At 49.1% G+C, this 26,445-nt stretch overlaps 1 protein-coding gene across 6 annotated transcripts; it reads left to right on the top strand.

Moving 5' to 3' along the window:
* The first annotated feature begins 3,071 nt into the window (after nucleotides 1-3,071).
* On the top strand, nucleotides 3,072-25,709 carry WFDC1 (WAP four-disulfide core domain 1). Of its 6 annotated transcripts, none has more exons than XR_008529606.1 (7): nucleotides 3,072-3,326; nucleotides 12,809-13,001; nucleotides 16,748-16,831; nucleotides 17,855-17,995; nucleotides 20,489-20,699; nucleotides 22,354-22,395; nucleotides 23,581-23,599. XR_008529606.1 is itself a non-coding variant. In XM_054579116.1 (7 exons), exons 1-6 carry the CDS (start codon nucleotides 3,207-3,209, stop codon nucleotides 23,637-23,639), a joined length of 636 nt encoding a protein of 211 aa, XP_054435091.1. In that variant the 5' UTR covers nucleotides 3,072-3,206; the 3' UTR covers nucleotides 23,640-23,653; nucleotides 25,208-25,709. The 6 variants fall into 6 exon arrangements, 4 of the variants coding, with proteins under 4 accessions (XP_054435091.1, XP_054435090.1, XP_054435093.1 ...); XM_054579116.1 differs by lacking the exon at nucleotides 20,489-20,699 and adding an exon at nucleotides 25,208-25,709 and having other exon boundaries at nucleotides 22,357-22,395; nucleotides 23,581-23,653; XM_054579115.1 differs by lacking the exon at nucleotides 20,489-20,699 and adding an exon at nucleotides 25,208-25,707 and having other exon boundaries at nucleotides 23,581-23,653.
* The last annotated feature ends 736 nt before the right edge of the window (nucleotides 25,710-26,445 follow it).

The following is a 26,445-nucleotide window of genomic DNA, read 5'->3' as shown; positions in this document are numbered from 1 at the left end:
CTTGACCATTGATAGGCCAGGGGAGGAAAGGCTGCCCTGGGGCTGAGATCCAGTGCGCCAGCGTTGCCTGTTGCTAGGCACCCAGGGCTTTTTCCACACCTGGCTGTAAATTGCTTGGCCTTTTGACTATCTGTCTCACTTTCCTCATTCTCCTCGCCAAGGGATTTTCCTAGCTTTTTACTATCCTGCCTCAGTATTACTTTTGTCTTTTTATCAATGAGCTATAATAAATCATTTAAAAACATTTTTAATATTTTGTAATAGAGGAAGGAGCCCAGGTAAGCAAAAGTGCCGAGGGCCTGAAGAAGAAGTGGCTCGATTTGGATGGTGGCACGACCAAGCCACCAGAGTAAGGCCCACACCGAGGTGAGCGGCCTGCCTCCTTCTCACCCCCCCGGCAGCGGCCTGGTCTGTCGGAATCTGAGACCCATTCTCCTTCCAGCTTCGTCTTTTGGTTCTCGGGTATGGCCCCTCTAACTAGGTCAGCTCCCCCCATTATGTGTCCTTGTTGGAACTCAGCTGCCCTGCGGACTGGCAGTGTAATGACTTTGAGCACAGGCTCCGAAAGTGAATGTCTGGGTTTGAGTCCAGCTTACTGATTGTCAGCTGTGTGTAGCTGGGCAGGTTGTTCACCTCTCTGACCCTCAGGTTCTCTGTCCGTGAAACAGGGATACTAAGAGTACCTAGCTAACACAGTTGTGATAGACTAGATGAGTGAATATTTTTAAAGCACTCAAAACTGTGCCCGGCACCAAAAAAAAAAAAAAAAAAAAAAAAGCCATCTAAGTGATTATTAAACACATTTGAAGTCCCATAAATGCAGAGGCCAGGCCTGGTTTTGCTCTCTCTGGTATCTCTAGGCCTTGCACATAGTAGGCATTCAAATGTTGGAATGAATGAATGAATGAATATACTCTGTTCTTCATTTGTCTGTATATTTCTTTCTGCTGGAAGTCATTCACACTTTAGTGTGAAGTATGAATCAATGCTACCCTGTCCCCTTTCCTAGAGCACTATGGAAGAAAATGTTTTGCCTCCCTGGGGAAGGAGCACAAAGCCTCGTGATCAGGTGGGGGAGTTTTATCATGTGTGGAGGGGCAGGATTTATCCTGAGAACCTGTAACTGGGAGCTACGTCCTCTGTCTGCTCCATCGAGTGAGGTCCCTAAGGACTTGTGCCCTTTATATTTTCCAAGGAGACATTTTCCTCCCTTTTTGGAGGGCAGGGAGCCTTAGGCAGGCGGCAGCCATCAGAGCCCGGAAGGCAGGCCTCAGCGGCAGGCCCCTCAGAACGGAGCCGGTGAAAGGCCTGGCCAGCTCCAAGGCTTTCCCAGGGGAAACCTTGCCCACAGGACCGCAGGGAGCCACACTCATGGGAGGACAGCCCACTGAGCTCGGGATCAAGCCCCGGTCACCAGCGCTCAGATAACCAAGGCCTCTGCCACTTGGAATATAGAGTTCTAAGACTTGGCAGGAGCCTGGGAGGAGATGCCGGCCCTGAAATCCACTGGACCCCAGGCCCTGGCTGCCACCTGGGCCTGCAGCCAGGAGTCCCTCGGCTGGCTGTCTGACCAGATCCTGCTTGTCCTTGATCAGAGGAGTGTGACTGCTTTCCTGGGTAAATTTGTTCCTTGTTAATCTCTCCTCTTGGAGCTTTTTCTCCTTCTGCATAAAACCTGCAGTGTTGCTGTGTTGCTGGAGTCATCACCTTGCTGTCCTTGAGACTCTGAAGGGTCGTTTTTACAAGTTAATGTTGGCAAGAAAGTAACTGACGGGTCGCTGCTTGACAGCCATTGTTCCTGTGGTCCAACTACTACTGCAGAACTGATATCTCAATTGAAGATCATTTATTGAGCACCTACTGTATGTCAAGCCCTATGCCACATACTGAGGGAAGCACGAATGGAGACTTTGTACACCTAGCCAGCACTTACTGAGTGCTGATGCGGGCAGGCCCTGTGGAAGCCATGGGGGTGCAGGCAATAAAGCCCAGATACTTGACCTTGTGGAGCCAACATCCCACTGTGGTGTGTATGAGCTTCCTGCTGCCACTGTAATAAAGGACCACAGACTTGGTGTCCCAGATGAAAGGACTGAGGGGCAGTAGCAGGAGAGAATTCAGCATCACACAGGCAGAAGCTGAGCTGGGACGTAGCCCAGGTGCATCTAAGTCTAGAGCCTGGGTCCCTCCCACTTCACCCGGGGGTGGGCCACAGTGAGCAGACAGGTCTGGGGCTGAGCAGCCGCTCTGCTACCAGCTGCCTGACCTCAGGCAAGTACTCTACCTCTGTCTCCCCGTCTGTGAACTGTGCATCAGAACAGGTCCTGTCTTGGGGTTGCTGTGAACAGGTGTTGGACTATATACAAAGTGTGTGAAATACTGATCCCTGTGTAAAACACGCACACACAGACATTATAGAACACGGATGATGTATGTGAAACCCTTCACGCACACAATTTCCTCCAACTCTCCCAAGAAACACACGATGTGAGGAACTGTCTGTGTGCCCACGTTAGAGAGAAGGCCCCCAGCACTGGAGGGGGCGAGTGACCACCCCGCAGCCACTGCTCAGCCAGCCCCCATTCAGCGGTGTCGTCCAGAGAAGCCTTTGTGGGCAGACAGAGTTTGTCAGCCCAGCTCGGATTTGGATGAGGCAGCAGCTGGAGTCCCCACCCATCCTACTGGGCTGGTTCCCCTGCGTGCCCACCCCCACCCGCCCCAGCCGTCCCAGCTGTGAAGCCAGCATACCTCCTCTGGAAGAGACCGCCCCAGCCAGCAAGGAAGTGCTCCTTATCCCAGTGTGACCAGGCCACTCCCAGCCACGTCTCCAAGCAAGCCGGTGGCAGGCCGGCTGGGGGGCGGGGGCCCGGGATGGTGGTGCAGCAGGAGGAGGCGCCACCATCCCTGCCACCCCCCCATCCCCCGCCTGCCCCCGGCCAGCTGACCACTGCCTGGTTGGACTCTCTGGGGCCAGATGTTATAGGGCAAACTAAAAATAACCAGGGGGGCTGGCCACCATCGGGGGTGGGGTTGGGGGTGGGGGCATGTGCTGGGCGTGGACACACGATCGGAGGGACTCTGTTAAATGGAGCTAAGACAGGCTGGCAGACTATGCACATTTCTGCTCCCCATGCACAGGACCCACCTGCGGGGAGGGCCCTTCTCTTCTGAACATCTGGGAGGAAACCTCTTCTACCAGCTGCAGGATGGGCAGCGGCAGAAGGAAGGTCATCTGGATTCTGTGCTCTCTGCTTCTTCTGGAAGCCACCTCTGCCAAGAACATCTGGAAACGGTCATGGTATGCGAGCCTGCCTAAGAAATCCCACGTAAGTGCCCTGAGTGCGGAGGCGGGGAGGCTGGGAAGAGAGGAGCCGACCCTGGACACTGTATGTTCTATAAGCGTCCCCCAAACTCGGGCGGGCAGGGCAGGTGTCCTTCTTTATCTGCAAGTGTCAAAGTCAAGTGGTAGGCATATGGAACTCATATCTTCAAAAGGCTCCTCGTCTGCAAGCAAAGAAGCAAAGAGAACACCAAAAATGTGCAGGGGGACTGGGATGTGCTTTTGCCTACTAAAGTATGCTTTCTCCTGACAAAACAGCACCTGAGTCCTAAGACTCAAAACTGAGTGCTGTGTCCCAACAATCAATAACTAAAGGTTTATGAAATGTAAGTATGCATTCGTGCAGTTGGTCATTGAGTAAACATTTACTGGACACTGTTCTGGGCCAGGCGCTGTGGTGGGTCCAGTGGGCACAAGATGGAGGAGACACCAGCTCCCCCTTCGAGGGCGACATAGTCCCATGGGAGAGGTAGCCAGGTGATAGGTGAGGGCAGCACAAAGGGATGGCATATGTCAGGACCAGTGTCTGGAGCCAGGGGTCTGGGTTTGAGTTCTGGCTCTTCTGCACACCCATGATGTGACATCAGGCAAGTCGTTTGGCCTCTCTGAGCACCAGTGATCTCATCCGCTCCTTTGAAAACAACAGAATGATACATTTCTTTCAACAAGTGTGTTTGATCACCACTGTTTACCAGGCACTGTCTAGACTGTGGGGATACAGACATCAGATCCCTGACTTCAGGAATACATGTTATAGTAGGAGAGACAGAGAATGAGTGAGAAATAAAAGGAAGACTTAGCATGTTTGGTGACAAGTGCTAAGGGGAGAAATAAAGCAGGAAGGGGACTGGAGGAGAGGGCAGGAGTGCGGAGGTCCATCCCCCCGCCCCAGGAGCACAGAGGTGTCAAAGGGTCGAGAAGGTAACACCAGCACTCTCAGTGTACATGGGAGCATGACACGACTCAATATGCATGAAGTTCTCAGCACATGGCAAATGATCAGTGCATCTGGGTGACATTTAATTAAATAATTGTGAAGTCAGTGGATGCTTGCCTCCCCAGGTGGAATATAGGTTCCTCAGAGTACAGCCTGATTCTGTCTCATTTAGCGCAGTGTTCCTGGTGCCTTGCTGGTACCTGTCATTAAGCTGGGGCCCAGTGCAATGGGGGGAAGTTATGGGCAAATGCAATGGGAGCACAGAAGACCCTGTGTGGCTCTGCTCCAGGAGAGTGAGGGAGAGTTCCCCGGGGTGGGAGGCATTTAGCCTGGGGTTTTGAAGGATGAATAGGAGTTTGCCAGGTAGAGACATGGGAGAGGGGCTATTTAATGAACACAGGCATGGTAGAGTGTTCACCACAGTAGAGAACACAGGCATCAAACTGTACTGAGGCTAATCTCATCCTTCAGGACTCACATTCTATAGGTCAGGCAGGAGGTCACTGGAAGTGGAAAAGAGTAGTAGTGAGTGAAATAATGGTACGTGTTTAGAGGAGGGAGAGCTCACTGGAGATGGCATAGTCACAGAAGGCTTCCTGGAGGAGGAGAGACCCTGGACAGAATGACATTCCTGGAAGAGACTCAATGTGGGTTAAAGGGTGGAGGCAGACACAGTGCCTCTCAGAGCTCCTGAGGGGGCAGTCCTCACTAAAGGAGAGGGCTTGTGTGTGCAAGGAGAGAGAGAGGCCTTTCCCAGGTTTGACTGCCCCATGCTCTTTGCTGGCCCAATGGGATGATTTCATCCTCCCAGGTATTTAGCACTGGGGACCACAAAGAGATTTCCAATACATTTTCTGGTCTTATCTCTGCCTTGTCCTGGAGTGTCATGGGAGCAGACACTGTGACATCTCACTGGGAGGAATGGTGAGGCTGGGAGTGGGGCCTGAGGACGATGTGCACGGGGATGGGGGGAGCCTCTTTAAAAACACAGGCCTGGAAGGGCTTCAGAAACTTCATTGCTTCCAGCCAGCATCTGTCAAATGCAGGCACTTCCTGTCTGCCCCTTGCTGGGCTGGAGCTCTCTCCGGCAGCATCAGCACGCCCTCCCCAGTGCTGAGACGCAGGAGAGATTTGTGCCGAGAACCTGCCTCAGAGAAAGTCCCTGGGGAAAGACAGGCTGTTGACTTGTGGCCCAGAGGATAAGGAGGCTGGGCAGGGTGCCCGGGCCCCGGAATTCATCTCAGCAGCATCGCGATGAGCTCTGCGGCCTTGGGCTGCTCACTGCCCTTCTCTGGGCCTCAGGCTGTTGCCTGGGAAATGAAGGCAGAGGACCAGATGGCTGCCAGGGCCCTTCCAGTTCTCATTCTAACTTCCCTGCAAATGTTCAACAGGGAATCTAAGAGTCCTAGGAAGCAGGCCCTGCACACTCAGAGACAAGGCTTTCTCCCGTGGCCTGCACAGCCCCACCCAAGCTGAGTCAGACCTTCAGCCTTGCCCCTGGACCCTTGAGTGTTATGGAGCAGGTCAGGGTGGGCTGAGGCCCGGGGTCCAGTAACATACTGAAGCCAGACTGGACCCACTCGGAGAGTTAAACAGAGCCCTCACTAAAATTAAATCCTATAAACGTATAATTGTGTGATTTAAATTTTAAAAATGAAGTATTCATTAGAACTGTATCACTTTCTATTTATTTCACTATTCTCTTGAGATTATTTATGTTGATGATATCTGTATGGTGGAAATAGTAGCTATTGAGGAGCTATTGCATCTTCTTATTCGGCACCTTCCTGTTGGTAGCTGGAAACCAGCCACGGGGGGAGTTTTCAGCCCATGGACACTGGCAAAGGCTGTACCTGAGAGCTGGCTGTTAACGCTGACCAGCCCTTGGCCGTCTGCCCCCTGCATCAGCCACCGGCTCTCACCTTCTCAAAGCCCTGTCCCTCGGCGGAGTGGGCAACAGGCCCTGAGGAACTTCCTGAACAGTGTGTACGTTCCAGCCTGGTGACTCAGAGACGGTGCCAGAGAGGACGACACTGCCTTCTATTCCCACACGACCCCTATGGGAGGCTTGTAAGGAAAAGGCTCCCCTCTCTGAGCCTCAGCTTCCTCGTTCGCAGCACGGGAGTGACTGCTTTGCAGCCCAATGAGAAGACCATGGAGAGCCCTTAGCTCCGTGCCTGGCAAAGGGCCACCCTCTCCACATCTGCATAATTTAAAACAAAACAAAAAGCAGAACCAATTATTTATGAGGCTAGATAAGACAGAACTGGAATGTTTATCAGTAGCCCAGTGACCTTTTCTGAGAGCTCAGGGTCAGTTCCGGGGAGCTGGTGTTTGGGTCTTCTCTTTCCTGGCATTGAATGAAACTCACAAGAACAATTCTTTCCTGAGCATTTCCTGTGCATCAGGCCAAGAGTTGGCCACGCGTCAACTCTCAGGATCTTCTCAACACATCTACCAGGGGGGCCCATTGCCATCGCCATGTCAGCCTGGGGACCGCGTGGCCCAATAATCCCAGCTTGTTGCTACGGCCATGGGTCTGTTTTGCCCCTCAAGCTCCCATCCAGGGCTGTGGGAAGTGGCTGTGCAGTTTGCACACTGCCCGGAGTGCCTGCCCAGCAGAGGGGGCAGCGATGCGCTGCAGCAGCCAGGATCACAGGGAACCGCCTGCTCACGGGCACCCCTCTGCACTAGCCCACCCAGAGCTGTGCCTTTCAGTGATGAGCACAAAAGCCTGCAGGAGCCGGCAACCATGCAAAGCTGGCGTTCCTCCGTCTCCCTTGTTATTTCTGTGGGCTCAAGAGCCTTCTAATGCATCTCTTCTGTTTTCTGCTAAGTTGCAAAAGTGGGAGAGGCGGATGGCCTGGGGCTGTACACACCTCCCCTCCACTCTCCTCATTTCCTGAGTTCCAACATCCTCACCTGGGTCCTTTCAGCACTGGTCCCTGTTTAGAGTTCACTTAAATGTTTTCATAACATCTTCCCTTCCCCTTCATAGCATTTAGCTCCATTATTATTATCTGCACGATTTATTTCTTTACTGTGGTTTGATTTAGTTTCTCATGAACTACTTTTGCAGATGACTTTATTTAAAAAAAGCAATTAGTTTGCTTTATCTGTGTGATGTTTTGTTCGGTGTTTGTCACTTGTCAAGGAGCCAAGGCACATGAAGGCAAGGACAACATCATCTGGTTCAGCTCAGCTCTCCTTGTACCCAGACCAGAGCCTGGCATGTAGTCGGCCTGGGAACTATGCCTTTACCATTAAATGAATGAATAAATCATGTTAAAACTTTCCAGAAAAGGATAGAAGGGATTGACAGTTCTAAAAGACTCCCAGGTGCACCGCAGTGCACAGGGGACACCAGTCGAAGAATTGGTGGAGTCTGCGGCCTTGCTCAGCTTGCGCTGACATGGGGCTGTCCCCAGTGTGACATCCCTCTTTTCCAGTACCTCTCTGAGGAAGTCCCATTAGCCATGCACCAAATTCTGCCCTCGGAGCCCAGTGCTAAGGTCCCAGGGCGTCAGGAAATGGCATTCGTCAATGCACACTGAACTCTATGTCCTCTGTTCTAAGGAGAGACATATTTTTAGATCTTTGACGTCCACATTCCAAAGGAGGAGCGATTACTGCTTAGAGGAAAATTGGCTTTCTTCCTGCACCAAGCAAACAAATCCTGGGGTACACTTTTATTGGTCTGATTTTTAAGTTGCTGGAACATTCCAAAGAAGGGGAAAGCTTTGCGATGCAGACACAGAATGAATGTGGTGGGGAGGGCTGAGGGAAAGACTTGGGTAAATGGAGACAGGTCTGGAGACTGGATTCTTTCTCCTTAAATGGAAACAGTTTCAATTGTTTTCCTGATTATAAAAATGATGTTTACTGTAAAAGAAATTCAGACAGACTGTCATAAATAAGTAAAAGTGATTTAAATTCTTCCTCAAAGACATAAGCTAGGTTGACATTTTGGGGTATGCCTGCCTAGATATTTTTATGAAACAGTTATACTCCACACACATTTTTTTTCTTAAGGAGATTTTATTTGTGTTGTTTAAAGTTTTTTTTTTATTAGGGTAAAATTCATATAACCATGTTAGAGTGAACAATTCAGTGGCATTTAGTACTTTCACAATATTGTGCAACCACCACCACTAATTAGTTCCAAGACATTTCTCTCATCCCAAAAGGAAACCCTAGACCCATTAAGCAATCGCTCCCCATTCCCCCCCCCACCGCCACCCGCCCCCACTGTCCCTGGAAGCCACCAAGCTGCTTTCTGTCTCTCTAGGTTTGTCTAGTCAGAACATTTCATATAAATGGAGTCATATAGCACATGGAATTGTGTCTGATTTATTCTTACTGTTTTATACCTTACGTTTTTCATTGAACAATATATGGTGAATATGTTAATGTGGTAGATATGTGTCCCCTTTTCAAAGGCTTCTATGGTGTTCCAAAGTACAGACGTGCCATTATTTATTTGTCCAGCCTCCTTGGATTAAACATTCAGCCTCTTTGCTTCAGTGAACTCAGACTTGGATTAGCATACTGAAGGAGCCAGAACTGACACTTTGCTAACCTGCTCACCTAATAGCAGCAGGATGGCTTTGCAAATCTACAGAGTCTCCAAGACTATCTCCCCGAGAAGCAGAAAATAGCCACCAGGCCGATAACCTTAGGAGAGTCAATTTTATCCAAGTAAGGCATGCAGCACTGGGCAGCTCTGGTCTGAGGTGCACTATAAATGTATGTCCAGCAGCTGCTGGACATAGGCCTGCTGTACAATCCCTTGGTAGGAATGGAAATAGCAGATGAAATTCATGGGTTGCTCTGGGTTTTTCATGAAGGATGTTGTCAGTCTGGGGTGAGCTGCCTCATTCTTAGAGGGATTTGACCTGCTGTGATTTTATTTTCAACTGAGAGGCAATGGAGGGCTGGGCTGGCTGGGGCTGCAGAGAGTGTAGGTGCTCAGGACACGTGGGAACAAAAGCAAGTTCCTAAGGACAGCATGTTGTAGGGGGAGAAAAACAAGAAACTGATGAGTCCGTGGAACATAATGCTCCCACGATAATCAGGGGCTTGGAGCTAGTTAGAGGCCAGAACCACGTGGGTATCTTGGCTGAGGGGCATGGCCCATACAGAGGCCCAGCTGTGGGACTAGTCTCACCGTGCCCCAGGGACCTCAGCAAGGCCGGAACCCTGGACAGGAACGAGCAAGGGGCAGCGTTGTGGGAGGGAGGACAGACATGGAGGGACCGGGTTGGGGGGGCACCTTGGATTTGATCTTTAGGCCAAGGACGTTGTCCTTTAACCCTTCAACAGCCATCCTTCCCCATGGTCTGGGAAGACATTAGAGGGTGATCTATTTATTTCTTTGACAAAAGCCCATTCTTTCATCATGACAAATGTAGCTCAGGTGGTTGGGTGTCGTTCGCAAAATAAAAGGTCCCTGGTTTGATTCCTGGTCAGGGCACAAGCCTGGGTTTTGGGTTTATTCTCCAGTGCAGCATGTCCAAGAGGCAGCCTATCGATATTTCTCGTGTGCATTGATGTTTCTCTCCCTCTCTTTCTCCCTCCCTTCTCCCCTCTCTAAAAATAAATACATGCGTTCATACATACAATCTTTAAAAAAAAAAAGTCCATTTTTTCTCAGAACTCCAGGAAACATCCCTTGTTTAGGACCTTCTTTGAATATCACCTTGCAGGACATAAACTATTTTTCAAAACATTTAATCCTTTCATCTGGGCCCCTTAGGGAAATCAGTTCTTTATCACCCACCACCATCTGCTGTTGCCAAGGCACCAGCTAAATAACTCAGGGAGATTTGACTTCTAAGGCACTCATTGCTTTTGTTCTCTCCAAATTCTGAGAAACGCTGAACTTTCCTCTCCTGGGAGAGCAGTGGTGCATCTAAAATTGATCTCTTGACACACCCCCTGTTGGGGTGCCGCTAGGGAGTCACTGCGCTGGGAGACTTCAGATGGGGGTGAAAAGTATTTCACTTCTGACCTCCGGTTTTCATTAAATTTCATAAACGAAGCTCGATGTAAAAGCAGGCCAGGTGGAAGAGCGAGCCGTCCCCTCCAGACCACGCCCGGCATCCCCGTCACCCCCGAAGTAGGCCTGGGCAGCTGTCACATTCGACTAGGATTAAAGTGGCAGGGCCCCAACATGAGTCCAATGTCGTTAATTCTGAAAAAAATGAACAAGAGCTAATGACATAGGGTTATGTCCTCTGCTTGCAGCTTGGAAATTATTCACGGTGGCACTTGGAATTAGGGGGACCGGGCTGAGCAGGGGGTAGGGAAAAGGCTCAACCAGGCGCTTAAAGTTCCATGTTCCCATCTGCCCTTTGCTTTGGGAAGAACGCCGGATCTTCTGAAACTTTCCTTTCCTTATCTGGAAATGTTGGATTTGTGTTCATTTGTACTTTTCACAGATTTAACGACCTATGTAAGGGAGAAAAAATGAATTTTGTGCGTGAAGCCGGGGCAGGGGACGGGAGACCTGTTCTCACCCAACTTGCTTATTGCTTTCTTCCCCTCTTGCTCTCTGTCTCATCCCTTGGGGGAGGATGGGGAAGGCGGGTAGGGAGGTCAGGAAGACCCCTGGGAGGAAGTTTTAAAATCGCTAGTCCTTGGGATGGCACCAGTTCCGAGATGCGCCAGCTGGGGACCTATTCTTGGTGCCTGACGCCCTCTACAGGGCTTTGGGCGCAGCGCATGGAGTTTGCAGCCATCGCGATACTGCTAGGGAAGGATGTTGAGGCATCCTCGAATTTCCCTGTTTTTGGTTAAGAATAGATGGCATATGCCATTTTGTATCTTGCCTTTTCTTTTCTTTTTTACTAGGATATCATGTGTTTTTCCTGTCATTAAAAATTCTTCGTAAGTACTTCTACAGTTTTTAAAAATTTTTAATTGTCTTGAAATTGAAAAAAAGTATGCATGGCAAAAATATATATAGTGTATATATACATATATGTGTATATATGTGTGTACATATTTTATATATTTATATATTTATATATATATAAATAAAACAAAATAGTGAACACTGAGGAGAAACCTTTCTTGGCTTAACAACTTAATTTTTTCCCCCCACAACCTAATTCTTGCCTCCAAAGGCAAGGATTGTGTATTCTTGTACAGTTTCTCATGTATTCATGTATTGCTTTCCAAAAAATATTCTAGGCCCATACAAATGTATGCATATTACATATGTACATATGCACATTTAAAAACATAGGTACATGGCAAACAAACTGTTCTTTACCGTAATTTCTTCATAAACCTCAGTATCTTGGCGATCTTTCATAAGCAGATTCAGGGCAAGTTTTGATGGCTGTACATTACTCCCGTCTGCAGACGTGCATTATTTACTTGAAATATGGGGCGGGGGGGAGGGTTGTATATAGGAATTTAGGTAGCAGGAGCAGTTTGGGCATGAGCCAGGAGGCAGGGCAAGCCGGCTGCTTCTTCCCAGTGAGCCTGTTCTATAACTAGGGGTGTGTGTGTGTGTGTGTGTGTGTGTGCATGCGCCCATGTGCAGCCTGCCCTCTGCACACTCTACTTTCAAATCCAGAAACAGGGCAATGTTCCAGGCACGGGTGGGGTCTGGTGTCAGAGGGACCCAGAGTGAGTTGCCTGGCATGACAAACTCTCCCAATCTCCCTTCAAACATGCTTATTGTATTGGTCCCATGGCCTTACGTCCTATACATTAAGTACTGTGTCTTACTAAGTTTTTTTGAAACTAAATACCAGAAGCAGAAAAAATCGCGTGTCAAGCTCCATGAATCTGCTCAAAGTGAACCAGCAAGAAGCAGAAGAAGGCCAGCCTCCAGAGACCCCGGGCCCCACCCGGTCACCACCACAAAGTGGCCCTGATCCCCGCTTCTCTCACCAGACAGCAGTTTTGCCTCTTTTTGAACTAAAAATATAAAGAGACTGTGTGTTCTCTTGTAGCTAGTTTTTTTTTTCTTGGCTCAATATTACGTTTGTGAGACTTATCCAAGTTGTGTGAATTTATCCATTCTATGTATGATTTGTAAATTCTCAAAGCTCCATATGGATTATAAGATTTACATGTATATAGAGAAATATATCTGTATGTACATATGCACGTTTTATATATACATACAGACACACATAAACATCCTGTTTTATATATGTATAAAATATATATGATATATATGTGTGTATATCACATATACACATATTGGGATAGATACGTAACATACAAACTGTTCACATTTCGTTTATTCTTTTTGCTGCTGATGGGCTTGCAGTCACTTCAGTTGGGGCCATTGCAAAGAGAAACAACTTCTGGTAATGCTCAGAGCAACCCACCCAGGCTGCTTCTACTGCATTTTTGCAAGGCTCCGAGGCTCCGAGGCTCCGCGGCTCCGAGGCCCAACGACTTGCCTGCCGGGCACAGCTCCAATCAGCGCTGGCATTCTAGCGCGGGCCCGACGGCTGTGGTCGCCGGGGGAGTCGGGGGGCGCCATTGACGCTGCCTTCTCCCCGCAGGCCCAGGAGGAGAATGGGCCCGAGGAGCCCGAGGAGCCCGAGGAGGACAGTTGCCCGCCGCCCCCGCGCTCGCAGCCGCCTGGAGCCTGTCAGGTGGTGCGCTGCCGGGCCGACTTGGACTGTTATTTCGGCCAACGCTGCTGCTACAACGGCTGCACCTACACCTGCCTGGAGGTGGTGCCGCCCCCGCCAGGTAGGCGCTGCTGGGGCCGGGGAAATGGGGCCCTGCCGGGACCGTGGTGAACTAGCCTGCCCTGCCCGGAGGCCCGGCCGGGAGGAACACAGATGGGCTTAATTAACCTTAGGCCACCTGGACGGGTCCACCTATGAAATGGGAACGTTGTGGCTCATTGAGCAAGTGTCCAGCTGGATGTACTGAGGACCGGTGCCCTCAGAGAGCTCAGTCCAGGAAATGCATGTTGCAGCGAAAATGACCCCTTCTGTGAAGATGAGGGAGAGGTCTCATAAGAATCGATCTCTGGCTTTTCTTAAAATACTGGATAGCATTCCCTGGGCCGCCTTCTGCTGGAGCCTCCCGTGCCCCTCTGTGGCAGCGGGCCTCTCGGGTTCTCTCGGGCCCCAGCGGGCCCCCTTCACTCCTGACGCCCAGCCTTGGGGGCATTTGAAATGGAAACCTGGGACCTTCGCAGTCTGGATGGGGTGTGCCCAGAGAGGCAGGGGCGTGCAGACTCCTGGTCCACTCCGTAGGTGTCCCGACCTGTAAAACAACTGAAATGAGAATGTGCAGCTCATGGCGAGTGTGAGCACTTGGAAGTGCTTGGGGCCCCTTCAGGGCTAGGGGCAGATAATCAATAACATGTATAATCTTAATGCGAATCCCTTTGGGAGAAAGAGTTCTCAGGGCTTCATCTTTGACAGGAAAAAGTTTCCGATCCCTCTGGAGAGCAGGTTGAGGACAAGATGGAAAGGAGCCCTTGGGGAGCACTCTGTGGGGGTCAGGGTAGGTGTGGACGGGTACCTCCCTCTGTGGGGAGAAAAAGTGTCCCTAAGTCGTTAGAATGGGGGCAGTAAAGCTTCCCCGACTTCCAGTTCTGCTTGGGCTGAGCCTTAGCCAGTGACAGCCTGTGTGGACATACCTGCGGTTTCCACGGACCTCGGTCACCAAAGGTGGCTCTGCGAAGGCGGCCCCAACCCCTCCTCCCAAGGCCAAAGCAAGAGCGACCACACTTTGTTTTTTCTTTGGAGTGAGGTCACAGCGACGACATGGGACTCAGCACCCTTAATGATGTTCGTAATTATAGCCTACGGTGCGTCTGAGTACTGCCTCTTGTTCAGAAACTGGACTGGTGCTCCCTGAGGCTCCCGCAAGGCCCTGTATAAGAAAGGCAGCATTTTGCCCCCTCCTGGTGGAAGAAGCACATAACAGTGCTTCCCTCCAGGTGTGCCAGTGAAAAAAGTGCCCCTTCCTTTGGACTGCCATAGGGCACAGGGATTCTAGCTTCCCTCACCACCCGGGCCGGAGGCTTTTGAGCTGTGCACAAGCTGTACAACTGTCCATGACATTCCTTTCCACGCGTCATCTTGTTTTATGCTCAGACAGTCCCAGGGGATGAAGAGACTGTCATCAGCCCTACTATTTTACGGTTTGACATTGAAGCTCAGAGAAGCTGAGTCACTTGCTGGAGGATACACAACAGCCAGAGCTAGAATTTCAATCCAGTCTTCTGTGCAGTGTCCACTGCCCTGAGTGCAGAGGTGTGGGGCCCGAGCTCCAGCACCGGGGCCCGCGTGCGGGGTCCCTCACTGCCTGAAACGTCCTTCCGCCAGTCACCCACAGAGCTCACTTCCTCACCTCCCTCTGGTCTGTGTCGAGAGGTGATCACTTTCTCAGGGAAGAGTTCCCTTTCTAAATGGCAATCCCCCCTCCAGGCATTCCTTACCCTCTTGCCCCACTTAAGTTTTCTTTGTAGCCCAGTCTGCATTATTGTGTTTTATTTGTTTGTTTGTTGACTGTTCCCTCACTTGACGGTCAGCCCCATAAGGAGAATTTGGTCTATTGCATTCACTTCTGCATCCCCACCACCTAAAATATCTCTAGACCCCTAAAAGTTATTCAGTGAATCAGTGATTCATAAAAATAATAAAACGACTAGATTTCACTGGCCAGCAGGAAGAGCCATTAGATAGTCGGAATAACCATTGTAATAATATTTAACACAAGGTTTCCCACCCTTGGCACTCTTGGCATTTGGGGTTCGATAGTGCTAACTGAGGTTGTGAGGGGCGCTGCCCTGGGCATTGCAGGATGTTGTGCAGCATTCCTAGCCTCTACCCACGTGATGCCAGTAGTTCCCGCACCCCGCATTGTGGCAACCAAAAATACCTCTAGCCTTTGCGAAATGTTCCATGGAGGACAAAATTGCTTCAAGTTGAGAACCAGGTGATTTGAAAAGCACCAGCCCCTATTCTAAGGGGCTTACTTACACATGTTGTTGCATTCCCAGCAGGTGGAGAGACTTATCAAAAGCAAATCTTAGCATAAGGACTGGGGTGCAGGGGGTTTATTTAGCAGGTGATCCCAGGAAGCTCTAGTGAAGGAACAGAGAGGCGAGATCATGGGCTTCCAGGCCTTTAGGAGTCTGCAAATTGATAGGAGGCCTTAACCAAGTTTCAGGATTCCAGAAAGTATAGCAAAATGCATGCATTTCCCTGCTGCTCAGAAGCCTGTGATCAATGCAAAGAAGAATACAAATAGCACTAATATATTTCTTATTTGGTAAAAGGTAGCACTGAAAATATTTTTTATCATGTGGTAAGAAGGAGGGAAAAACCAGAAGATTGAAAATACTGGCTGCAGAACCTCGACATACCATCCCTCTAGTTTGGAAATTGTAAATTGTTGGTTTGTTCCTCTGTTGTTTCAATTTCCATGCTGTGAGCAATCATCTCATGTTCTTTTAAAGAAAAACCTAACCAGCATTTTTACCAATGCCCATCTTGTACTTTTGAAGGTGCTAGACAGCACATGAACCTCTCTATTTTTGTCAGTTTCTGAATCAGACTAAAGCAGAGGTCCCAAAAACTGTAATTCCAGACCAGCTTTATTTGATTTCCAAAGTGCTTAAAATTTTTAAATTCATTGCCAACATGTAAAAACCAAAAGACTTATATTTGTTAAAATATAGCTTTATAGTTTAAAACAAAAATCAGCTCTGGGAACCCTGGGAATGGCTGGCCAGAGCTGACCAGCAGCTCCACTGAGGAAGAAACGCTCTCCAGTTTGCCATACCTGTTTGTCCTACCTGGCCTGTTCTCCTTTATGTTACTTATTTGTTCCCTGGAGGCACTTGGGCTTTTAACGCCTGCTTTGGGTTTTTGAAAACCTTCCAGTCTACTGAGTGGGTTACTTTTCTGGTTAAAAATGTATTGGTTATAGAACAGGCTGTGCTCCTGTAACAAAAAGACCCATAAACCCAGAGGTCCAAGCTATTAGGCATTTACTTCTGCTTCAGTTAATAAGCCAGAGATAGATAGACAGTCCATGGCAGCCAGGTGGCTCTGATGTACAGTTATGCAGGGACCCAAGTTCCCTCCATCTCTTTGCTCCACATGGTCAAAGTGGTTCCCAGCCTGGAAGAGGGAGAGAGGAAGCACCTGGGAGAGGAGAAAACCAGCATCAATGCAAGAGCAAGACCAGAAGTTATATCATCACTTCTGCTCACATTCCATTGACCAGAACTCAGTCACATGGCCACACCTAGTTGCAAGTGAAGCTGGGAAATGTAGTCTCCAGCTTGGCCAGAACTCAAAGGTCTACTACTAAAAGACAGGGCAAATGTCTGCTGGGGAACGAGGTGGTTCTCCCCCGGGGAAACTCTGTGTTTTGTCATGAAATGTAGGCTCTCCCACCCGTAGAGGCTGGCGCACTTCTTAGCCCCCTGACGAGGGCCTCAATTTAACCATGTATTATTTTGATAGTTGTAGATTGGCTGGTAGAGCCGAAACCTCTGTGGCTCGGTGGCAACGGCTGGCTCCTGGATGGCCCTAAGGAGGTGTCACAAGGTACCTGCAGGATGAAGCCCAGACCCAATGTCAGAGCTGGGATCCCTCCTTCTCAGGCTGCCACCAGAATACTGATAACAGGGGCTGCTCCTGCTTCAGCTGGCTGACTGTCCCCAAATACTCCGACTCTTGGGTCCTCCCCCACCCCAACACAGAAGGGCGATGGAGGGGCTTGGCCAGGCTCTCAGCACAGCCAGAACAGCACAGGGCCTGACTCTCCCTGGGAATGGGGCCTCCTTCCTGGTAGAGAATTGAGAGGGAGGGGGCCGGGGGTGGGGGTTGACAGATCCTAAAATCATAATAAGGGGTTTGCTGATTCTTGATGACGAGGCCGCCTCCGCAGGGGGTGGAGAGCAGTTTCTGAAAAGGACCACATGCAGGCCCGGGGCCTAGAAAACTGTAAGGGTTCAAGTGTGTGCCCTTGCACATGTGTGGCTGTGCTTGTGATTCTGCACACTTCTGTGTGTGAGACTGAGTCCATTAGGGGTCGCAGCTGTGCAAGAAACTGTGTGGCCGTGTATGTCTGAATATTTGTGCATCTGTGTTGATGTAAAAGTGTGTAGCTCTAAGTGTGAATGTGTGTGTGCAGGATTTGTGTCATGTGAACCTGTGTGTGGGTGGCTGTATGTGTGTAGTATATATTTGTGTGTTAGGCGTTGTGGGGTGGTGAAAATATGTGTGTGACGTGTGAGCATGTGTGCATGTTAGGCATTTTGTGCATAAATATGCATGTACATAGGTGACTGTAAGCACAAACATGTCTCAGGGTGCATGAGTGAACATACATGCATGCCCAGCACTATGCATGAGAGGACATATTTGGGATCATGTGGCTTTGGACTGCTCTGTGTGTGTGCACGTGTGTGCATATGTACATGTGCACGCAACACTGTGAGTGAGACCTAAGGCACAGCCCGGAAGGGGGTGGGGGACACAAATGAGAGGTGGCCCCTCTGGCTAACATACATTCACTGTCTCCATGGAGGGGCGCCCCTGAGACCCTGGCATGTGTCCTTCCCACAGTAGAGATCTGCAGCACCACAGCGGACGGCGTGGAGCCACTCCTGTGTCCCACAGGCTATGAGTGCCACATTGTGCTACCGGGGGACAAGGCCAAGGGCATCCCCAACCACGGGCACTGCGTCAAGCAGCGCCAACAAGCAGGTGAGTGTGGTGTCCAAACCCTGTCCCTGGCCCCTGCCCCATCCTCCCTCTCCTGTAACCCCTGCGTGTCGCAGGTAAAACCACTGGCCCCCAGAGCCTGCCCAGGGCTCCTCCTGTCCTCCCACTGCCCTGCCCTACTTTCAGATCTTCCTCCCTGTCCCTTCGTCTGTCCGTGACCCTGGCCTTCAACCCCAGCTCTGCTGCCTCCTAAGTGGTTGACCTTGGGGTCAAGTGCTTCAGTCTCTGAGCTGCAGGTTCCTCCTCTGTAAAATGGGGCCACTTTATGCTGTCATGGGGATTCATTTAAATTGTACATGTTAAGGGCTGAGTAAACATCTGATATTTTATATCTATGTTTTGAACTGCCTGAGAACCCTTACTCTCTGCTAGGACCATTCTATGTGACTTAATTAGTTTTTGTCTTCGGGGAGAAAGGCAAATGGACCGGTGAGGGGCATAATAGCATCATTTGAGTTTGCATAATTTCCCCAAGAAGGGCAAGGACAACAGAGCAAGGACTGATGACAGTATCTAAAATCCACGGGTGCCTGATGCAAGACATAAGGTTAAGAGGTTTGGTGTGAATTCGGAAGAAATGTGTGGCAAGCAAAGCAGCTGGAACTCCAGGGAAACGTAAGGTGGCTTACCAAAGGCGAACTGTTTGGAACTCCGGATCCACACACTCGGGGGCCCACGCCCTCACGTCTGCATCTCCGAGCTCACAGACAGCGCCCTCAGTCTCGTCAATTGCAGTGATCCTATTGGCCAAAAGAACACACCAGAGGGCATGGTCTGCCAAAGCTTTTTTTATTTTTTTCTGACTTGAGAATGTATTTCTCTGAAGTGTTTCAAGAAAGACATACACATTAAACCAGTTACACCTTTAGCAACATTATCATCGCAAATAATAAAATTATGAGACATTAGAGCTGTCTTGAGAATCCTGATCCCTGGAATTCTGAGCTTTGAAAAAAAAAATTGCCCATGAAAGGATTTGAACCAATTAGGCATCGTTGCGATTTCTACTGCATTCTACTTGCTATTTGGGGTTACGAGTGGGTTCTTCAACCTGACAGCCTGGATGCTAGGGGCGGCTTGGCCCCTCACTGTCGTGTACCCAGATAGAACCTGTCCAGACTCCATTTTCCTTCTCTGTAATATGGACTCATAATAGTTAAGCTGCCATGCCTCTTGCTTCCCAAGCACAGAACAGAATCTTCAGACAGCAAATCAAACCGTAGGTGGGTGGGGTATGCGGTCCAGCCAGGTACAAAACCCCGAGGGCAGGCCAGCCTGGAGGAACGTGCTGGAGTGTATGGACTTAACAGCCTTAATCAAAAGAGAGCTGCGGGGTGAGTCAGGAGTCCTGTGGACTGTAATGTCACACCTGAAAAGGACTGGAACTTCTTTGCCTTTCTGGTCTCCTCATCTTGCTCACTTCGTTATATGAGACCCACTTTGAGAATGAAGATAATAAGCAAAGAAACCAGTTAGGTGATGCCTGCTGTCAATCGGGTGCCGCAAAGGGTGCTGCCTTTAAGCTTTATCGCAAGCCTGTAAAGAGGACGGCATAACCAGGAGGCAGCATCACGGTCAAGAGTGTGGGCTCAGAACTACCAAAATGGGTTCAAATCCTATGGCTTTCTTCCCTGGTGACCTTGGGCAGGGAACCTAACCTTTCTTAGCCTCAGTTTATTCATCTGTAAAAGGAGCTGGAGATGGTCTTGATAGTAATTGCCTCATGGCGTAATTGCAAGTCTTCAACAAGAGAGCACTTGTAAGGTGCTTAGAGCAGTGCCTGTCACCTAGTAGGTCCTCAAGGAATGTACACTGCTATCTCTCTTTCTTACAGAAAGAAGGGGACAAGTTCAAAACCTTGCCCAGGCAGAGCACACAATTAACAGGGAGCAGAGTGGGAATTTCAAGCCTATCCACCTGCTCCAAAGCCTGTGTGTGCATGCGTGCATGCGTGCGTGTGTGTGTCCCCTCTCCTCTCACTGGAAGATCTGAGCCTTGCAGAGAGAATGTAAATGACATTTCTAGTCTTGGCCCCAGGCCTGGGGGCTGACACTCAGCAAAAACTGCTGGTACTTCTAGGGTCTTTGGAAACATCCTGAATTCCAACGACTCCTTGAAGCAAAGGTCTCATTAAGGAGTGAGGCAGTCAGAGCTGGGCAAACAAGGAAGAAGCCTTTTATTTAAATATTTTTTAAATACATACTTTAAGTCATTTTAGACAAACAGAAAAGTGAAAAGAATACAGGGTGGGGCTAAAGTAGGTTTACAGTTGTTTATATGGAAAATAACGCATAAATAAGTAATAATACAAGAATGAACTCTGTGTTTCACATACTCACAACTGTACCTCTAGTACCTTGGACCCTCTACCCCATTCATCAACTGTTAAAATATTGTCACATTTGTTTTATCACTCTGTTTCCCTCTCCTCACCTTCACCCTCTCTCTGTATAAATCTCCACATTTATTTTTCAGGACTATTTGAGACTCAGTTGCAGATCTCATGCCTATCCCTGAGATGCCAGTCTCCCCTGAGAGCTAACTTCTAGAGGGGGCTGATGACCAGTTAGATTTCACAGTCCGTCAGCCTGGAACCCGACTCTTGAGGAGTTCATGTCTTTCTCAGGAGGAAAGTGACCACTGACACATGTGGCGAATCTGACTTTTTGGAGAGCAGCGGCTGGGGGTCAGTGCGCTGTTCCGAGGGGGTTCAGGCCGCTCAGAGGCTGAGCATCCGTGGCCGAGACGTGGGAGGTGGGGCCCCGTGCTCACCTCTGACAAGTGACGTAGCCTTCTGTGTCATGAGAAGAATAAAGGAAGTTTACGTCCATAGCCTTGAGCTGTCATTACTGGCTGAAACTCATCCCCAAGGAGTGGGGGAAGCAGGAATGTTGCAGAGTCTCTGGCCTGGAAAAAAGTCCTACAATTTGGTTTATTGCTCCCTTGGCCTCTGTCACCTGGTACAATGAATGTCAGTGTTGGTCCTAAATACCTGGATGATTTTTAGGATGGCTATAAAACAAAAGGAAACAAAATGTCCCGCTATGCATAGGGGTGATTTTTTTAATTGAGATATAATACAATATGAGTTCAGGTGCATAAATGTGATTGTTCAGTCGTGCAGCTAGCTGCCAGACAAGGCCAGTGCACCAAAGGGGAGGAGGGAGTTAACTGATGTAGGCAATGCCACATGAAACGCTGTGTTCTGGCCAGATTTCCGCTCTTCCCCAAATGTTCTGCTGTGGGGCCCGAGGGAAGGGGGGCGTTAAGGACGATCCGCAGGAAGAAGTAATTGGAGACATATCAAATTGCCAAGAGTTGACTGCTTTTTACACACAAAAATGGCAATTTCATATGGTTCCTTCTAATATGTACATATGTATGTTGTAAAGGAAATAATTTATTTTAATCCTCACAATAACTGAAGAGATGCTAATTTTTTGTCCATTTCCTGGGTGAGAAAATTAAGACTCAGAGAGAACTAGTGAAGCAGTTGAGGGAAGATTCATTTTCAAGTTACTTTGTCATTTGCGGTAATGACACTTATGCATTTCTTTTGAAAGGACTGAAAAAAAAAAAAAAGATCCCCGATTGATGTGACTCAGCTGGTTGGGCAGTGCCCAGCAAAGCAAAAGGTTGCTGGTTCGATTCCCCATCAGGGAACATGCCTAGATTGCAGGTTCGGTCCCTATTTCGGGCAACCAGTTGATGTTTCTCTCTCACATCAAGATTACTCTCTCTCTCTCTCTCCCCCTCCCTTCTCTCTCTCTCTCTCTCTCTCAAAAAAAAAAAAAGCCATTTACTCCCCATGTGAACATACTTTGTGATGACATTTGCTGAACAATATGCTGAAATTATGCTTCCAGTTCATCTGAGAAAATAGTAGTTCCCAAATTTTTTGGTCTCAGGATCCTTTTATGCTCAAAATATATTGAGGACCTCATAGTGCTCTTCTTTGCGTGACTGTGATATTTACCATATTGGAAACTAAAGTTGAGACATTAAAAATATGTATGTATTAATTCATTAAAATAACACTGATAAATTCATTATGTAGTAAAGATTTTTCTTAAAAATAGCTATTTTTCAACACAAAAAATAGTGAGAAAAGCAGTATGGTTTTACATTTTTACAATTCTGTATATGAATTGAGAGAAGAGAACCAGATTCTCTCATCTGCCTCTGCATTGGATTGGCTGCGATATCAAAGTCATGGAGCCTCTGGAAAAGTCTGCTGAATGCTCTTGACAGAATGAGAATGAAAAACACAAACAATTCTTTAGTTTGAGCCTTATAAACTTCCTGAAAGGCATTTAATCCTCTCATTTTTTTTTCCCCAGAAGAGCCATTCCTAAACCACAAAGATAAGAAAGAATATCCAGGTAAGAGAAGAAAACATTCTTTCTTTGCAGAGAGTCCTAAAAGGGACACTGAGCATTTCTTGGGTGAAAAAGAACAATAAAAGTTCATGTACTGTCATGAGAACTATACTTTGAAGCTACTAAGAAGGGAAATAGCCATAGCTGGCTTCGTGCCACTAGATGACAGTTTGGGGCTGAGGTGGTGGGTTGCCAAGATGCTTCTGTTGAGAAAACCTTTCCTCCAACCTGGGCAGCCCTCCAGGTGGCGTCTGACATGAGCAGGGACCATTTCAGGCTGCAGGCTGGGAGGGCTGGAGGGAGCATCTAGTCAGGTGACTAAGACAGGGACTGAGGCAGCAGCTCAGGGATGTCTCATAGGAGACAAAATAGAAACTAGGCTTGGTAAATAAAGTAAAAGACCTGTTGCCTGATGGTGGGCAGAGGAGGTATGATTCAAAAGGAGTTCACAGCACATATGGACTCAAGCTAAACCTCAGAATCTGGGGCTGGGGATGCTTATGTGCCTCCCACTTTCATTCACAGAATTAGAACAATGGCTGACACCATCATTCCATTCAATTATTCGCCGATCCATCCATCCAATAATTCAATCATGTATCCATTCATCCTCCATTTAATAATGTATCCAATCTTGCATCCACCCATCTATCTACCCATCCATTCATCCATCCACGTATTCATCCAATGATGCATTTAATCATTCTGCCTCTCTATCATATCATGATTAAGCATTTATCAAGAGTCTGCACTTCTTCATTCTTCATTCTATTTCTCATGCTGTGCTGGAGGTTAGGGCTATATCTGTGAATATGGCAGACCCAGTCCCTGCCATCATACAGTTAATATCAAACAGAAAATTCAAACTATAAGCCCACATGGTTTTTTAGAAACAGCAAGTGTGAGAATCCTGAGGTTGGAAGCAACTAAGCCATCACTGCAGCAGGCGTGTCTAGCAAGCAAGGGAGAGAGGCCAGGAGGTGAAGCCAGGACTGTGGGTGGGTCCAGGACACAGAGGGGGTGAGGTGTGGTGAGAGGCGAGGAGACCGCACATGGGGACTGGGTGCCCTCATCTGTGGGAAAAGGGGAAACAGGGCTGGGCTGAGGTATTTGGACTTAGCAGTAGCTGGTGAGCCTCTGGGCAGGAATCGACATACCTGCCCTGACGGAGCCCTGTTCTTTTGGTAGAGGGCGCCTACAAGAACGTGGCAGAACATGGAAGAGGACAACAGAGGCACTTCCAATAAAGCAATGACAGCAGGTGAGTGGGAGGAGCTCTGGGTAAAGGGCAGAGGGTGACTCTGTGCAGCCAGGTGTCCTAGGTAGCTTTAATCACGAAGTTGAACTGTGGGAGGGCTAGAGTGGGCCCTTTACCTGCAGGCAGAATTTTAAACTCCTTTATAAATTCAAAGTGAATATTTGAGCCCTTTCTGTGTTATCAGAAATAGAAATTTCTATACCCTCTAGACCTAAATCCAAAGACTCGACTAGGTCATTACTTACCTTTCCATTCCTTTGACCTAATGCATCCATGAACAGACAGGCGAGTCCTCCACAGTCCCATGAAGTATGTCCCTCCCTCTGTCACATGATACTATCAAGTGCCAGCTCTGTGACAGGCACTCAGATGCTCACCGGTCCTTCACGGTACCTACAGTATGCCAGCAGTGGTCCGGGGGTAACGCAGTGAACAGAGCAGACAGAGTTCCTGCTTCCTGGGCTTTATGTCTCCTCCATCCTTTAGCAGGAGACTAAACAAATCAACAAGTAAGTCAGCCAGAAAGTGACAGAGTGCAATAAGTATTGTCAAGGAAACAGCGGGCAATGTGGTGCCCAGTAACCGCGTGGGCAGGGAGCTGCGTCAGACGGAGGTCACGGAAGGCTGGGGTCAGGGGCTGGCGCCTGAGCCAGGATCTAAGATGAGGAGGCGCCGCCATGGGAAGACCTAGAGAACGGGCACCCAGGCCAAAGGAGCCGGACTCAGAGCTGCGTCCTCCTGACGCGGGAATTATCTTGGCCTGGAGGAACCACAGGGAAGCCACCGGGGTGGGCGCAGAATGATGGCTGGGGAGATGACACCAGAGGATGTTATAGGTGAGGCACGGGCTCTGCTCTCAGAAGGTGTCCAAGGTGAGGTGCACGCAGGGGGACGCAAAGGGCTGTAGGATGGCAGCATCTGGAGGGGCCTTCGCAGGTAAAACCTAAATACCCAACCCTCCCCTGTGAAAGCTCAATGTCAACACATGGTAAACCAAAGCCCTTAAAGCGGTCTATTCCTCCGGGATGTCCTTGAAAAGCTAACATCAGGTTTCAGATTCCAGAATATTCAGGTGTGAGACCTCCTGGAAAATCTAGAGCCAGTGGGGACTGATGCCAGCACATGGCTATTACCTGCTGATGACAGGGACAGTCCTTGCAGCGGGTCTGACCCACCTCAGGACTGTGCACCTTAAAAGTGGAAGTGCGGGGGCCTGCGAGGGGACATAGCTGTGAGAGGCAGCGTAGGATGGCTTTCGGGAGCCGGCCAGACCTGGCTTTGCATTCTTGCTCTGCTACCACGTGACAGAAGCAAATGACTTCAACTCCCCAGCCTCAGTTTCCTCCCGTATAAATAGAAACGATGGGAGGGATTTGTTAGGAACTAAATAAGAGGCTGCCCATAGAGACTTTCCAGTGAGTTAAGAATTTAGTCTTAGCAGACACTGGCATCTTTCTGGCATCTGGTGGGGAAGAGGGAAGGGGTGACACAGAAATGTAACCCCATGTTCTGCCTAAGCAGTGGCTCATATCCATTTCTTCTTTGCTCCTCTTTCAGATAATTTGAAAGAACATTCCTCACTTGCTGCTAAGACTTGGAAACCATCGTATAAAAATGCTTTCATCCTCAGACGTCATGCCCAGATCAGCAGACCATGACCCTTGAAACACTTACGGCCAGGACACCTGGCTCTCAATCTCAGGATGGCCCTACCTGGCTGGTGACTTTGTAGCAGCCAATGACCAGTGGTGGGCCCTGTTTTGTCATCATGGACATGCCTAGGGTCTCATGTGACCCCGCAGCTCTGCAGATGAGACCCTGGGAAGAAGTCACTGCTTTGCGAGCGTGTACAAAGCTCCTTCCTGAGACAGAGTTCAGTGTCTTGTTATTTACAGCTTTGTTATTTATAGGTTTGACGATGCAAGGCATATACCCATCTCTCCCAGAGCCTGAGAATATACCCATATTTTCAAAATATATTCGCTCATTCTAAAATAAAAATGAACATACCTATTCACGTGTGATTCATAGTTTTAACCACCTGATCTTAAATCAGATGCGCTGAAGCCACTGACTCCCGAGGGTGGAAGGGAGGGTGGGTGTTGCTGGCGTGCCAGCTCAGCTCTGCTTTCCGGCCACGTGTGGACTGTTTCAGTTCGGATCCCTCTGAGGCAGACCCGGAGGAGGGTGCGATGAAAGCCACGCATTGGGAAAGTTCCTGGGAGAAACTGGCAGCAGGTGGACAAGTGGGACAGGAGGGAAGAAGGCCAGACAAGGTGAAGTGTCAAGGTTCCGCAGGGGGTAACTTTGGTGCCAACCCCAGTGTCGGGGGGGAGGTCCTGGAGGCAGCCTGCGCCCCACCAGGGCCAGCTCCAGGGGCGGGAACCTGTGTAATTACCCAGAAGGGCCCTGCACTGGATATAATGAAATTCTTAGCAGCTGTTGAGCCAGGGAGCTACATGCTCATTCTGCAAATGATCTGTGGGGTCACCCCTTCAGGCAGAAGGGGCACCGAGTACATACAAGGCTCCCAGCACCCTCCATGATGGGACGGGGCTGCCCCCGGGGGAGGCTGTCAATGCCAGGGCAGCCTCCTGCGTCGTACATCAGCTTGTGGGGGAACTGGCTCAATCCCCCCATAACCGGCTTCCGAGACGGACCATGGTGACTGGTATTAATAACTGTTAGGCAGGTTTCAACTTTTTAAATTCCAAATGTGGAGACAATACCTGAGTACCCATATTTTAAAAACAAGCGACTCTCTTGTCCCCCGCACCTCCCCCGACCCCTGCACG

Source organism: Pteronotus mesoamericanus, unplaced genomic scaffold, assembly GCF_021234165.1.
Source record: "Pteronotus mesoamericanus isolate MK-2021 breed Mesoamerican mustached bat unplaced genomic scaffold, CSHL_Meso_final contig_52, whole genome shotgun sequence".
Classification (NCBI taxonomy): Eukaryota; Metazoa; Chordata; class Mammalia; order Chiroptera; family Mormoopidae; genus Pteronotus; species Pteronotus mesoamericanus.
The sequence above is the reverse complement of the archived record's forward strand: the minus strand, read 5'-3'. Positions and strand labels throughout refer to the sequence as shown.